At 42.5% G+C, this 13,700-nt stretch overlaps 3 protein-coding genes across 7 annotated transcripts; 2 read left to right on the top strand and 1 right to left on the bottom strand.

The window, feature by feature from the left end:
• Positions 1 to 4,410: 4,410 nt before the first annotated feature.
• On the top strand, positions 4,411 to 7,633 carry tmem221 (transmembrane protein 221; the record flags this gene model as incomplete). Its single annotated transcript, XM_083647869.1, has 3 exons — positions 4,411 to 4,709; positions 5,667 to 5,752; positions 6,995 to 7,633. 3 exons carry the CDS (start codon positions 4,411 to 4,413, stop codon positions 7,537 to 7,539), a joined length of 930 nt encoding a protein of 309 aa, XP_083503995.1. The 3' UTR covers positions 7,540 to 7,633.
• On the bottom strand, positions 5,481 to 10,736 carry borcs8 (BLOC-1 related complex subunit 8). Its single transcript, XM_083647886.1, has 6 exons — positions 10,605 to 10,736; positions 10,287 to 10,399; positions 9,108 to 9,172; positions 8,912 to 9,019; positions 8,411 to 8,502; positions 5,481 to 6,505 (listed from the first exon to the last, which is right to left on the bottom strand). The coding sequence occupies exons 1-5, from the start codon at positions 10,639 to 10,641 to the stop codon at positions 8,433 to 8,435; spliced, it is 393 nt and encodes a 130-aa protein (XP_083504012.1). The 5' UTR covers positions 10,642 to 10,736; the 3' UTR covers positions 5,481 to 6,505; positions 8,411 to 8,432.
• rfxank (regulatory factor X-associated ankyrin-containing protein) lies at positions 10,345 to 13,700 on the top strand. 5 transcript variants are annotated; one of them, XM_083647873.1, is made up of 9 exons: positions 10,345 to 10,688; positions 11,205 to 11,304; positions 11,485 to 11,595; positions 11,759 to 11,824; positions 12,033 to 12,133; positions 12,243 to 12,368; positions 12,655 to 12,721; positions 12,803 to 12,883; positions 12,968 to 13,694. In XM_083647873.1, the coding sequence occupies exons 1-9, from the start codon at positions 10,677 to 10,679 to the stop codon at positions 13,018 to 13,020; spliced, it is 717 nt and encodes a 238-aa protein (XP_083503999.1). In that variant the 5' UTR covers positions 10,345 to 10,676; the 3' UTR covers positions 13,021 to 13,694. The 5 variants fall into 5 exon arrangements, with proteins under 5 accessions (XP_083503999.1, XP_083504002.1, XP_083504003.1 ...); XM_083647874.1 differs by lacking the exon at positions 10,345 to 10,688 and adding an exon at positions 10,834 to 10,928 and having other exon boundaries at positions 12,968 to 13,692; XM_083647875.1 differs by lacking the exon at positions 10,345 to 10,688 and adding an exon at positions 11,074 to 11,115.

Raw genomic sequence — 13,700 nt, 5'->3', positions numbered from 1 at the left:
GTACTCTTGGCATACTGCATCTGACATACTATGTATTGGGACATACTAAATCTTTTTTTGCCTACTAAATAGTATGGAAGTATGGGTATTGGAACGGGGCCTCTGTCTGTCCCGTCCCTCTGATGATGCCATCAGTGATGTCATAAATTCTCACACACACACACACACACACACACACACACACACACACACACACACACACACACACAGGGGAGAGTCTGGCTGTACTGGCTGGCACTCTGGTATAGCGGGGGGGAAAGGCTCTGTTTACCTTTACAACCAAACACTGAAAAGTACAAGCAGGCACATTCCAGATCCAATCGTTTTCAGCGTGTAGCAATGAGCTAGCATTGTTAATGATGTTGTTTCACAGTGGCGCAGGCATTTGAGATCGACAGATTCGACACACACAGCGGCAGAGGCATTTGAGATAGACAGATTCATCACGGAAGGGAGGTGCACCCAATCAGACTAACGACCTCAACACTAGGCTCCTGCAAGACAGGGCCAGGAGAGTGGGAGGGTCGTCAGAAAAGTTAAAATCTTATCAGATGGGGGGCCTCCCCTGAAACTGGAGGAAACTTGGAGCCGCCCTGGAGAGGCCCGCCTCCCGCTTTGAAAACCTGCTCTAAAACATATGGGGATAGGTAATATTCTCTTGAGAAACTATTTTCTCTTTGTGAGGATCCATATTTACCACTTGTCGTGAGTTTATTTCCTCCCTCGCAACTGGAGGTATTGAAGGCTGTGCCTTTGTGTGTGTCTGTGTGTGTGTGTGTGTGTGTGTGTGTGTGTGTGTGTGTGTGTGCGCACGTGCGTGTGCGTGCATGCATCAGAGAATGAATCTTTGTGAAAAGAGAATTTCAGCACAGGGATTAATAAAGTATCCGATTATTATATTCAATGTCTACACATTGGGCGATATAGACCAAAAAATCATATCTCAGTATTTTTAGGCTGAATGGCGATACGCAATTATATCTCAGTATTTTCTACAAAGTGGCCTAAATGTTCCGTTGTAAGTCAAAGCCACATGTGAGATGTAAGGCTCAGTAATGTGGATATAATGACCAAGCGGTAAAGGCAAATAATAGAACAGCCAGAACAGTATGGCAAGTTGAGAAAATGACGTCACTTTACTGCAGCCTTTAAAACCAGGAAAAGACAACGCTTATGCCATATCACGATATTATATCTGAAATCTAAGATGATATCTAGTCTCATATCACAATATCAATATAATATTGATATATTGCCCAGCCCTCATGAATATTATTGACATGTCACATTTGCCCCTATGCCCCCGGCATCATTGAGCATTAACACCGGCTAAATTTCGCTGTTGTTTGTGTTGCAGTAACCAGAGAACCGAATCACACATTCCAGTCTCATTTGGTTCTTATACTTCTCTCTCTACTCTTCCAGTATCAAGTAACAAGTATATATACCGTCATTGTTGTGGGTGCCACACCTGCTGACTTGTCCACTGTACAGGCTAGTCGTTGTGCTGTTGTGTTTATACAGCAAATAAATCAATACTAAAGTCTGAGGATAGAACAGGAATGGAGTGAAAATCAAAGCACAACTTACAGTAAGACAATGCCAAGGGACAGGGAATTATCTGCATGTTTTCTATTGATAGTAGCTGTGATGGCGTTCTATTTGTGTGTGCCATGCCTTTGATTCATCCCTCTGCTCTATTCAAAGTGGGTCCAAGTCAATAAGAGACATTGGCACATCCAGGAACACATTTGCTCTTCCACACTCTGTTTAAATTTAATTTCAAGTATCTGGACTGAGGATTGATTTGTATAATGGGTATAATAGTACAAGCTTGTATAATGACAGATGTCACAAGGCCAACTGTGTTTGATTTTGATAGATATGATTTTGATACATAAGCAACTCTATTTATCGAGACATTAGCAAATTCAGTCTAATATTACATCAGCATTCAGGCTGCATAGTGCATGCATATGAGGGCGCACACGGAAAGCTGCCATGCCATCAGCTTAATATATATATATATATATATAGAGAGGTAATAACTGAATCACTTACATACTCTATGAGCTGCATTATTCTGGACTATTCCTGGGATGTGTGACACAATGCACCTAGCACTCCTAAAAATAATGTAGTGACAAGAGTTATTAGGGTACAACAATCCTCAAAGGAAAAGTGTGGACAACAACTCTCTTTCTCACACATGTACACAGACACACATTTCATTCAAGCATATGGACACCACACACACACACACACACACACACACACACGCGCGCGCGCGCGCGCGCGCGCGCGCACACACACACACACACACACACACACACACACACACACACACACACACACACACACACACACACACACACACACACACACACACACACACACACACACACACACACACACACACACAGAGTTTGTGATCTCTAAAGAGGCCCCAAGCAGCATCTGATGCAATAGTTAGCAACATCCCCACAGACTGCCAGAGCCTTTTCCTCCAGGCTTCATCTGTGTATGCATGGCCTGGCCAATCCAATAGAGAATAGTGCAAACCCCCTGTCTGTAAATACATCAAGCTAATCACCGGTGACAAGAGTGAATTATGTCTTCTGAGGATAGCATGCATTCAGGTGTCTCCTCTTCACTGCTGTGTTGTGAAGCAATAACGGAGCTGAGGACCGAGCTCAATCACTTGACGTCTGTATCATATTATGTGCTAGAAAATCCCTAATAAGTACAAGAACCATTCAAAAAGAAAGTTTAAGTCTATAAGTCAGATAAAGATACATTTGAGGACTTTTCGTGAGTCCTTTTTTTTTGTTTTCCTGAAACTTCTCACTTCTGCTTTCGACAAGATCAGCCACGACCCTTTTAGAGCATGTGGTGAGGCTGTCGAATTCAGAAATAGCCACCATGGTCAGTGTACATGTGTGAGAGCAATTCTTCACATTGTGTACCTTTATAGCTGGTCTTATCTACATCTCAACAGAACAAGGCTACACCTTTACCCCCCCCCCCCCTCACCACCAACCCCCAACCTTCAACAGAACAGTGAGGTCTCTGTCACACAAGTCACACAAGCAGACTTTAAGTATGTCAAGGTGCTCATTGTCCAGACCAGCAACAACGGTGATGATAAATATGCACAATCATTTGTAGTCAAATTCAATGTATAATTCATTTTTTAAGCATTTTCTATTGCGACTGCCGACTAATACTGTATAATATGTACATTACATTAATTATATAATACAATTTTAAAGACAAGTACTCAGCAAATTATTTCACCAGCCTACATGGCCAGAATACGCAGATAACGAAAAGAGAATAGGTGAGAGGTAGGTGGTGACAATACAAGCAACAGTGAATGTAGAAAGAAGTGCTCCCCTGGTAAGCTGTATTTGTTTCCAAGGCAACTAGTGAAAAGTTAATTAGATTCAGAGAGTTGAGAGGAGTTGGAGTTAAGAATGAAAGAGGCATTCTGAGGTGAACTGGGTCGGCTAAAGTAGATCATGCTGCACATTCCTCTACATCTTAAGCAGTAGGCCAGCCAGCTTAGTCTTACACCTGCGGCCTGCCGTTTTGCCATCAGGTAAGTTCGCACACAGACATTTTTAAGTTTAATTGGGCTTGAGGTCATAATTGATTGTGCTTTATGTCAGCTGCATGTCAATAAATGTAAGCTTATTCACTAGTCTAGGATGACATGCTACAGTTACAATTATTATTATTATTATTATTACTAATAAGCATAGGATACAATTATGATTAATAACAATAATAATTAGCCTTTGGTTGCTGCATGATAGCCTATACTCTAGGAGTAGCTATAATCCTATAATAATTTAGGGACATATGCCTCCTATATCAAAGCATAAGGATAGTGATATCATATAGGCTGAGCATGTGATGTCATAAAAGTCATATCAAAGACAAGCCATGGGTTATTTATGTGTTTGGTAGTTTAATAGTAATAATGTCTATACTTCTGTAATTTAGTTAAACCCCTTTCCCTTTTTTAATAGCATTTATGGGGATGCCGCAAATGTTTGAATCTCATTCGTCTGTGCACTGTTTTTGTTTGGCCAGTGAACTGCGCCTCTCCCAGGAGCGCGTCAATGCATTGTCTCCGAGGATCCAAGTGAAAAAGTCCATTGTTGTGGCGAAGTTTTTAATCTGGGGATTTAAAACACATCACATGCTCAGCCGGAGCAGCGGGGTGCGCTCCCACAACAGCCAAACTACTGCAAAACAAGCCATGTTGGGGCAACCTATCAACTCAAAAAGGACGCCGATCATGGAGGATTCAACATTTTAGGATATTGCAGAAGAATTGTGGTTCGCACCGGGACAACTCTCTTTTTTATAGCCTGACCGCCGGTGATTTACGAGACCCTAAAGATGACGCACACCTACAGCCAGCGGTCTCTAATGGTTCTGTCTTTACTGGGGATTTTATCGGCCATCATGTGCGTTTTATCGGTCATTCTGATTTTCCAGCTCCAGTCACAACAGACGGCAGTGAAGGAATCTGCCCCTTCTACCTCGGTGGTGCCAACTCATGTTTGGGCCGTCCTGCTGCCAGTGTCCACAGTGCTCTCCGCTCTCTCCCTCACGCTCAATCTGAGCTCTGTTGTGGTCTGTCTCCTCCACAGCTATTTTTCAACAGAGATCTGCAGAGGAGAACAAGACACGGAAAGGTATTCCCAGTAACGCAGCTAGCCTAGCAGCAACCTGTTACACGTAATAGCAATATACGTTGGTTTAATAATTGTACAACAGCCATGTGACGTCAAACGCTGCTCACGTTGGAAACTTGTTGATCCAAACATTCTAAAAGCGCACCGATCAGATCGCATTACCAATTAAATATTAATGGGCGCTACGCAAGTTATCGCGTAACGGCCACTGTTTAGCCTATTGTTTAACATTATAGTGCTAGGTAACATGATAAATAGGCTAGTTAGTAGCCTAATACAAAAAACACATTAACTCCTCTAGATTGGGTCCTTGTTTAGTGTTTCCACTTAACAGCCCTCTTATTGGCTGAGAGATGTAAACCAGGCCGTATCGTTGCTTATTTAATTGCGTAAAGAACATGGTTTCAAAAGAATAAAAGTGTCAGGGTGCAGAAGCCCGCACTGCACTGCTGCTGCTCGACCCCCACCTCTAGCCCCTCTGAATCCCGTCCAAACAATGGCATTCCCCTCATTATTACCCAGCACACGCCCCGAGCTGGCCCTTTCCCACGTCCGTTTGGACATCCAGCAGTGCGACTCTGGACCCTTCTGTCGAGAAGACAGAAGAGGACATTCCAGGACAATGTGAAGAATCATAAACTTCACTGTTTGAAGTTAATTTATTTGGAAGAGAAAACATTTGACATGTAAAAATACAATAATCAAATGTTTAAGGAAATAAATATCACAAACTTGACAGAGACAATAAAAAGAAATGGACATGGACATTTCCATTACAAAAAAGACAGTGTAATTAATCATCACACACACACACACACACACACACACACACAGCTAGATAAAAACTTCATGTTTGTACACCCTTTATTTTTAAATAATAATTAAAACAGCAGGGTCAGCCTGTACACATGTCTGAGCCATGGCATTGATAAGTTAATTGGACATTTCCTTCCACAGAGCAGACTGGTTCCTGTTGGATAGCAGAGCTGTACGACATGTTGCAATAGGACTGTTCTGCCTTGGGGTTTCTGTGTACTTGGCAGGTAAGAAAACTAAAGAGTGGAAAACACAGCTTTCTTGTTTTGTTTGAACTCCTTTTCTCTTGAAGCACATGTTGCCAAGTCTGCCTTTTTCAGTGTGCGTTAGCCCTGAGTGGGCACATGTAACCACTGAGTCACCGGCAGTCATGTGCCCTTTCTGTCTCCACGTTTGTACCGTTTCCTTTCCATGTGTGCACGTGTTGCGTGCCTTTCATTCAAAAGCCGGTTATTATTTAGCCATTACCTCCTTTTACTGCACAGCAGACTCAGACAAAACACTCTGAGGCTTTGTACTGAACAACTTTGTGAATGCTGTGATGGTGCAGCTCATGAAAAGCAACGTCCAAAACTGGGACAAGTACAGTGGATTTTCAGCAGCAGCGGAGGCAAAAGCTGCACCACTGCCTTTTCACTGGTCTGTCCAGTGAGGCCGAAAGAACAATGAATTCTTTGAGCGACGTCCATGACTCTAGTGTTTTTAATGCAGAACCTGGCAGAGCCCGCGGGCCTCTGCTCTGCTGAGTGGCTTGCACTGGGAGAGGGGGGTGGGTGGAGTTGGGTCACTTGGAGGCGGTTGCTCCATTGTGCAGGAGGAGGTGTTGCCCTTGCGACCCCACTTCAGCCTCTAGTATCAAGAGGTAGCAGCAGAGCAAGAGAGGGCAGCAGCAACGCCACCGACTCCCAAAGCCATGTCACATCCCAGAACTGTGCTTCTCTCCCCCTTCCTTTAGCACGCCGGGGTCCATGGTCCTTTTTCTGCAGACAAACAAGACGACAACTCCACTCAGAACAATTAGTCTAACAAAGCATCATCTCTGTGAAATGTCAACAAAATTAAGTACTTTTTTGTAATGCACCCAATTATCCAAACTGGAAAAACAAATCTCTATCAAATGGACAGGTTTGAAAAACAAATGTTTATATGAAAATGAAGCAAATATTTGCTTTGCCCCCCTACAGCAAGGCAAACAGCCTTATGAAAGTGACAGGAGATGGGGATCAAAGTAAAAACAACTGTTACCTCCATTTGTTTGAGTAAAGTTGTTTTCCTCTATCACATTTCCGCTGTAGCGCTGCTCGCTTCTTGGATTAACTGAAATATTTACCAATTCAAGGTGAAGCCTTAAACAGCATTTCATAATCAAAACAGACTTGTTTGCCGTTAGCAGGGCAAGGTACTACAATATTGACTGTTTCTCTACATGTCTTTTCTCTCCATCTTTCTCCCTTCCTCTTCTTCGGCAGCCATGTCAATCTACATGCTGCTGATATTCGAGGTGGAGACGGGTATTGCCAGTGCGTGTGTCCTGTCTTCTGGGATCCTGGTCCTGTTGACCATCATAATCCACTCTCTGGTCAAAGCTTCCCGTGCTGCCAGGCCCTTTCAGAGCAATCACCTCGACACCCTGTACCAGAACCAGCACGGAAGCAGCAGCAGCAGCAGCACCCCCGTCTCCCGGCCCTGCGAGCTCAAAGTCGGCGTGGACAAACCACGGATGCACCGCAGCCAGTCTCACCTCCAGCGTCAGATCTCTTACCCTCCGTGTGCCAACCAGAAACAGCCGGAGCAGCACCAGCAGTACTCCCCACCTGGAGGTTCACAGGGCCACGCTAGTGACAAAGACGGCTACAGCAGCGGTGGGAGCTGTCCTCGAATGCACAGGACCCTGTCTACGGAGTCTGGCTTACTGCAGGCCCAGACTAAACCCTGGAATGGGGTCAACAATGAGATGAGGAGTGTCCTTGCACGGAAGTCAGGGGTTTCCACAAAAGACTCTACTCTAGTGTGATATGGACGGAGATGAGCTCCTGGGTGGAGGCAGCTCTGGCTAATGGAGACAGATGTCTCCATTAGTATGTCGAGTATGTCGAGAGTATGTAAGTATGTCGAGAGGACTGCTAACACAAGTGGCATCTCAACAGACTGCCAATTTATAGCTTTTTACATTTAACATGTTTACCTTAACCAATACATGGTGTGCTCTGCACACGCTTGTATTGACTGTGAATATGATGCCTTTTTCCTGGTTTTGGTGCAAACAAAGCCTAAAACATGATATGGAAATGTTTTTATTGTCTAATGTAAGATGTTTGCAAACAAACGTGAGACTGTGATAAAAAAAAGAATAAGACAATTCTTCATCATCACCTGATTCATCGCCTTCGGGGTTACAAGGCATTTTATACATTTCTTAAGCAGAACTTTTGTCTAATCTGTAGTGTTTTATATGGATGAACTTGATTTAAAAGTCAGTATTCACACAGATGTTGCCTATGTATCAAATTGGCAAATTCTTGCTTTTATAGCTGTCACTGACAAACAATAATGTACTTTATTTCACTGCATTTGGTAAAGGATGGCTTGTGATCTATAATGCCAACTATTTGCACACAATGTGCAGATGTGTTATGTTATGCATTCTCTCAATATGATTTCACAACACCCTCAAATAAATCCATTCTAGAAAATCCAATTCAACTTGAGTAAGACATTCTTGGAGAGATAAATGCCACATTAAAGCAATGCTCACAAAAGATTATTCCATTAAACGGTCACCCAAGTGCACCTTACACTCATTTTCAAGTGACTGGACAAGTGATCTTATGCCTATTTTTTTTAGGCCTGAATGTGATTGTGTCACGGCTGGAGGAACTACTAACCTTGGACAACTCCGTCCAGGGGTCATGAGGAAGTGGATGGGGGATGTGGAGCAGGGACAGGGGGACTGGGAGAGGGGGTCACGTCACATAAGCTGCATGCACGCGTCAATGGGAAAAATAACAGCAAAGAAAAATACAACATAAAACACAAGGCTCACAATGTATTCAACTAAAAATAAGTTCAAAATAGGTCTGATTAATCAAAGTCATACCAACAAAAATATCAACAGGCTAGTGTTAGCTAATGGAATGTCCAAAAATGTGAAATTCATACAAATTACATGAATTAAACAAGAAATCAAGAAGCAAAAGTTGATGAATGAATAAAGATTTGATGTGAAGCAAAGAATGAGTACAAACAGGATGACCTTGCCTTATTCTGAAATAATTAAAATTTCTAGTGAGTTTTTGGAGTGGGAGAAGGCTGATACAGGGTAGAAGTTTGACACTTTGGAGACTGCCATGTCTCAGTGAGTGAACATGTTCTCTGCTGCCCCCTACCTGCGTCCTTGAGAGTTGCTGATCTGTTCCTTCATGCTGATGGCTTGACGGAGGAGGTTGTCGATGCTTTTGAAATACAGGCTGCTGTTCGTCATGCTCCTCACGGCGCTGCAAAGACCGATAGATCGACGTCGTAAGCCTCGACGGTCGAGGCCAGTGAAATTCTTGAAATATGTAAATCTATGAGTCTTCTTACCTGCATGCATACTCTACAGTATAGATGGCTCCTTGGCTCTGCTCCTCCCAGCTCTGCATGTCTGTCTGTGTGGGAGAAGACCCAAAAAGAAAGTTCGCTTTTGTGTGCCCTCTACTTTGCTTCATTGAGTTTGTATTACATCATTCTGTTCTATGAGTGATTGTTGACCAGTTAGATCTAGGTAGGCTTATTCCATTCTGGAAGTTGAGTATAACCCTATGATAGGCTATCCTTGTTACAGTTACAGCACTAGTGGCTTTAATTCACAGGAGACCATTTTCACATTCAAAGTGCTGTGATACAGTGATACAGCTAATAGATTTAGCCAAATGAGCCTTTATTTTAAGTTCTGGTGGTACGATGTTCTACGTTAGCCTTCAAGACTTTTGTACTCCTACCTTCACTTCTTACACACAGATAGAAACAGAAACACACACACATACACCTGCTAAAGGTGGTTAACCATATTATAAGTAATTGAGCGAGTGGCGCCATCGGTGGCATCATCATTGATGGCGTCACTAATGGTGTTATTCACTGATGATATAACGGTTGTGTTTGTGACTTTGGTGGAGCCGTCGACTCTGACTTTGATTTTGGAGTCTTGTCCTCACTCTCTCCTGGGATTACTCCAGGCTTGAGGGCCACTGTTGTAATAGACCTGCATGGAACTCCTGTATGGAACTTGGTTGACTGTGGGGGACACTGTATATGGGAGAGCTTTGCTTGAATTTTTTTTTTTTTGCGTTTTTTTCCTTTTTCTCTCTCTTTCTTTTGTGCTTGTGTTTTTGTTTTGTGCTTTGTTAAAGAAATGAAATAAACACTTGATAACAAAAAAAGCTTTTAATTAAAGTAGCTATTAGAAACACAGCGGATTTTGCTGCTACAAAAGTAGTGAGCACGTATTATAAACCTGTTCTACCAGTCAAAACTGAGGTTGTCAGCTGTATTGATCACAGAATTGTGTTGCTAGAGTGTTGGAAACCTTACTTATTTCATGTCCGTTATTGTACTAGCAAACACTACATACTACAGTATGCTGGCCTGCCCTGGGGGCAATTTTAGCAGAATGTTTATGTTGTTGAGTTGAAACCGTCCATACATAACACAGTCTCATTAACGTTACCTTGGTTGCCAACCGCCATAAAACACTAAAGAAGAAGAAGAAGAAGAAGTTACCTTGTGTTGCACCAGTTCTGGCAGCGACCTCCTGACGTGTTCTTGCAGTCGGTAGAGGGCCACAGACGGCTCATTAGCCAGGACGTACATGCTCTCCGTGAATTTGTCAGTCACTGTAAAGAACAGAGGCAGATGCTTGAATTATGCGAATTGTTTTGATAACAAAAACAGAGATATCACTGCATGGCACAACGACGATGTCAACACGCTACTGGCAGCCACAGCATACAACGCTACCAGCCATGAACGTGAGCTAACTAGCGTTAGCTGGTAGCGGTGCAAGCTAGCATTGAGATATATGCCGATACATTTAACTACCTCGTTTGACTTTCAGTTGCATCTCCTGGTCTTCCATAATGCGAGTTATTACAAACAGCCACTGATGGTGCAATGCTACTGCAAGTGAGTTAAGTTGCGTTAGCGAACGCAACGAATTTGTTGCTAGCTTCTTCCGTATTTTTGTTGACATGTGTCGCAAGGAAATGTTCCGGAGTGAAACATTAATCTACAAACAACAGTTCTTCCTCCAAAGCCTCATAGATTGTATTTTGTCACAACAACCATGACGCGAGTTGGCTCAAATGTGGCTTAAAATTCAAGTAGAAAATGAATTGATGAATTGAATGGTGAATCAATTGAGACGTAAGTAACGTTAATGTATTGTCGGCACACTTCGATGGCCAACATGACCCATCATGTGATTTCATCGGATTTTATATAATTTACTTTCAGTTTTGCCATCAGGAAGTTAGTGCAAATATTAGACAAGTTGAGTTTGGATTCACATCAGCGAGTGGTAGTTGGGGAGTAAACGAGGGATTAATCTGCGGTAACGATGTGTTTTGCAGCAGGCTAGTTAGTTATGAGAGGCAGTACTACACTGACTGTTTAATAGGCTAACCTCTGTTTTTATTGCAGTACGTGATCATCATGGAAGTCACAGATAATGCGGATGATGCCCCAAATATTGAATCAACTAGTGAATGTCCTTCGGACTCCAGAGAGGAGAGGTCAAATGGTAGTGTATTATTTTCAAAGGTTTCCATATAGTTTTCCTCACTGAGATTATCACTTTCTAGGCTTATCATTTTCTATTCAGTATTTACAGTAACCTGGCTGACAGCATTTGCACTTGTAATTGTCCCAACACAACATCTTACTTCCACTGACATTCCTCTTGTCCATGTGATGGTGGCAGTCTCTCCAGAGACCATGGATGTGGATGAAGACAGTTTTGCCCAACACGCCACCACTCTCACCAACAAGCAGCGTGGGAACGAGCTTACAGTACGCCCTGCAACATTAGACTGTGAGTATATAATAATATTATATTACTGTAGCTGAAAGCGTTAAGAATATTTGTTGGTGGCAACACACTAACAGAGTTTAATTCTACATTAGTGCTGGGGTTCTGGCACTAGCCAAGTCATGGCATTTCACTAACTTGACCGTAAGTTATTCTCTACCCCAAGCTCTGTCCATACACCAGCTGGCAGCTCAGGGCGAAGTTTCACAGTTGACTACACACCTGAGTAAAGGTGAGGAACCTGAATCTTATTATCATCCACTAAAGCCACTGCTTCTCATAATGGGGTGCAGGAACCACCAGGGGGGTCTGTGGCCCAAATACTCCATTTGAAAAATGAGAATCACTGCACTAAGCAATATACGACCATACACCTTCTGTCTGTTCTGTCTAATATTGATGCACACACATCTTTGACTGTAAGCCGTTTCATCTTGCAGACAGTTCACTGCTCAACAAACAGGATGAACGGGGCTTCACGCCCCTCATGTGGGCAGCAGCATTCGGAGAGAAAGCAGCGGTGGATTTTCTCTTGGAGAAGGTTATTAATAAGATATAAGATATGTCCTGCATATTTAATGAGCTGACAAAGCACACTATATATACATAAGACATACATATATCACTGATATGTTTGATTTGTGTCTTAGGGCGCAGACCCCAAAACTATGGCACGGGAGCGAGAGAGCGCCCTAACCCTGGCCAGCTCTGGAGGTTTTGTTGATATTGTCAAGTCTCTTCTTGGACATGGAGTAGACATTAACACTTACGACTGGGTAAAATGATGACTTCCTTCATGTATGACTGGGTTAAGTTATGACTTCCTTCATGTATGACTGGGTTAAGTTATGACTTCCTTCATGTATGACTGGGTTAAGTTATGACTTCCTTCATGTATGACATTTCATCCCAAGTCCGTCCATGACACAAATGAGTTATGGCAAGGCAACATTTTCCACACACCTAATCAAGCTGCATGAAAATCTATTAGACATACACATTTTACTTTATCCCATGTCATTTGTTTTTACGGAGTGAAAATTTTTGCATTTTCTATCTTAGAACGGTGGAACTCCGCTCCTGTATGCTGTACGAGGCAACCACATCAGATGTGTAGAGGCACTCTTAGGTACATTACAGGTTCGTCTGTTATAAATTCATGGCAACTCTCTGTTGAACTACTTCTCTAACTGCCTTTACTGTATCTCAGACAAAGGGGCAGATATGACGATTGAGTCGGACTCTGGGTACACCCCAATGGCCTTAGCCGTTGCCCTCGGAAACAAAAAGAGTATGTCCTATTTCTTACTCAAAGTTTCTGTAAATACCTTTTTGTTGTAATGGATATCATTATTTTCAATTCCTTTCTTTCCAGTCCAGAGAGTGTTGGAGGACCACATTCTGAAACTCTACAAGCCACCAACATGACACCAATCCCAGCGCTGTAATACATGGAAAGGGCAGCTTGACACAGTGGGTGTTTGACTCCACGCCTCTCCACATCATCAGTGATGAGACCATTAAGACCACGTCTCAATAACAAGTGCTTGTTAGGCACCAATACACTTGGAAAGGAGTTTACACTAAGTCAACTGTGTTGGTTCAGAACATTTATAAATCACTTTTTCATTCTGTTTGTATGCATATAAAATGGTTCAGCATACAAACACATCCGCTTATATGTATATGAGGACTTTTTTATTATTATACAGGACTAAACTATTATGTTTGTGCATTGTGTTTCTCTGAAAGACGGCAAATAAGCAAAAATGCACTGTAAACATGTGAATACAAAAAGCAATGTATTTTTTTATACTGTGTTCTTTTGGAATGGCATTTCAACTCAAAGGCACAAAATAATAAACAAGGGAATATGAGAGCATGTGTGTTTGTGTTTTTAAACTACTATGCTAATACATCTGTAATACAAATTAAGATTCAGAGTCTGTGTCGAGTCCGTGCATTTCCACCTCATATTTCTGACAGATCAACCGTGAGGTGGCCCAAAACTCCCATACCAAAAAAAGACCATTCACTTCAGTTCATATACGGTGGTGTGACAGGATGTCATGTTTCCCTGGAAAGTGCCACCACACTCTGCGCTGCTC

Source organism: Poromitra crassiceps (assembly GCF_964638095.1).
Source record: "Poromitra crassiceps genome assembly, chromosome: 12".
NCBI lineage: Eukaryota > Metazoa > Chordata > Actinopteri > Beryciformes > Melamphaidae > Poromitra > Poromitra crassiceps.
This window is presented reverse-complemented; position numbering and strand designations above follow the sequence as displayed.

What these genes read in the sequence shown, in the direction of transcription:
- borcs8 (XM_083647886.1), bottom strand. Translation starts at nt 10,641, where the DNA reads ATGGAAGACCAGGAGATGCAACTGAAAGTCAAACGAG. An exon ending in ACTGTAGAGTATGCATGCAG is followed by an intron (nt 9,020 to 9,107) that starts GTAAGAAGACTC and finishes CGGTCTTTGCAG; the next exon opens with CGCCGTGAGGAGCATGACGA. An exon ending in AGCAACTCTCAAGGACGCAG is followed by an intron (nt 8,503 to 8,911) that starts GTAGGGGGCAGC and finishes GCGTGCATGCAG; the next exon opens with CTTATGTGACGTGACCCCCT.
- rfxank (XM_083647873.1), top strand. An exon ending in CAGAGAGGAGAGGTCAAATG is followed by an intron (nt 11,305 to 11,484) that starts GTAGTGTATTAT and finishes TGATGGTGGCAG; the next exon opens with TCTCTCCAGAGACCATGGAT. An exon ending in TGGATTTTCTCTTGGAGAAG is followed by an intron (nt 12,134 to 12,242) that starts GTTATTAATAAG and finishes TTTGTGTCTTAG; the next exon opens with GGCGCAGACCCCAAAACTAT.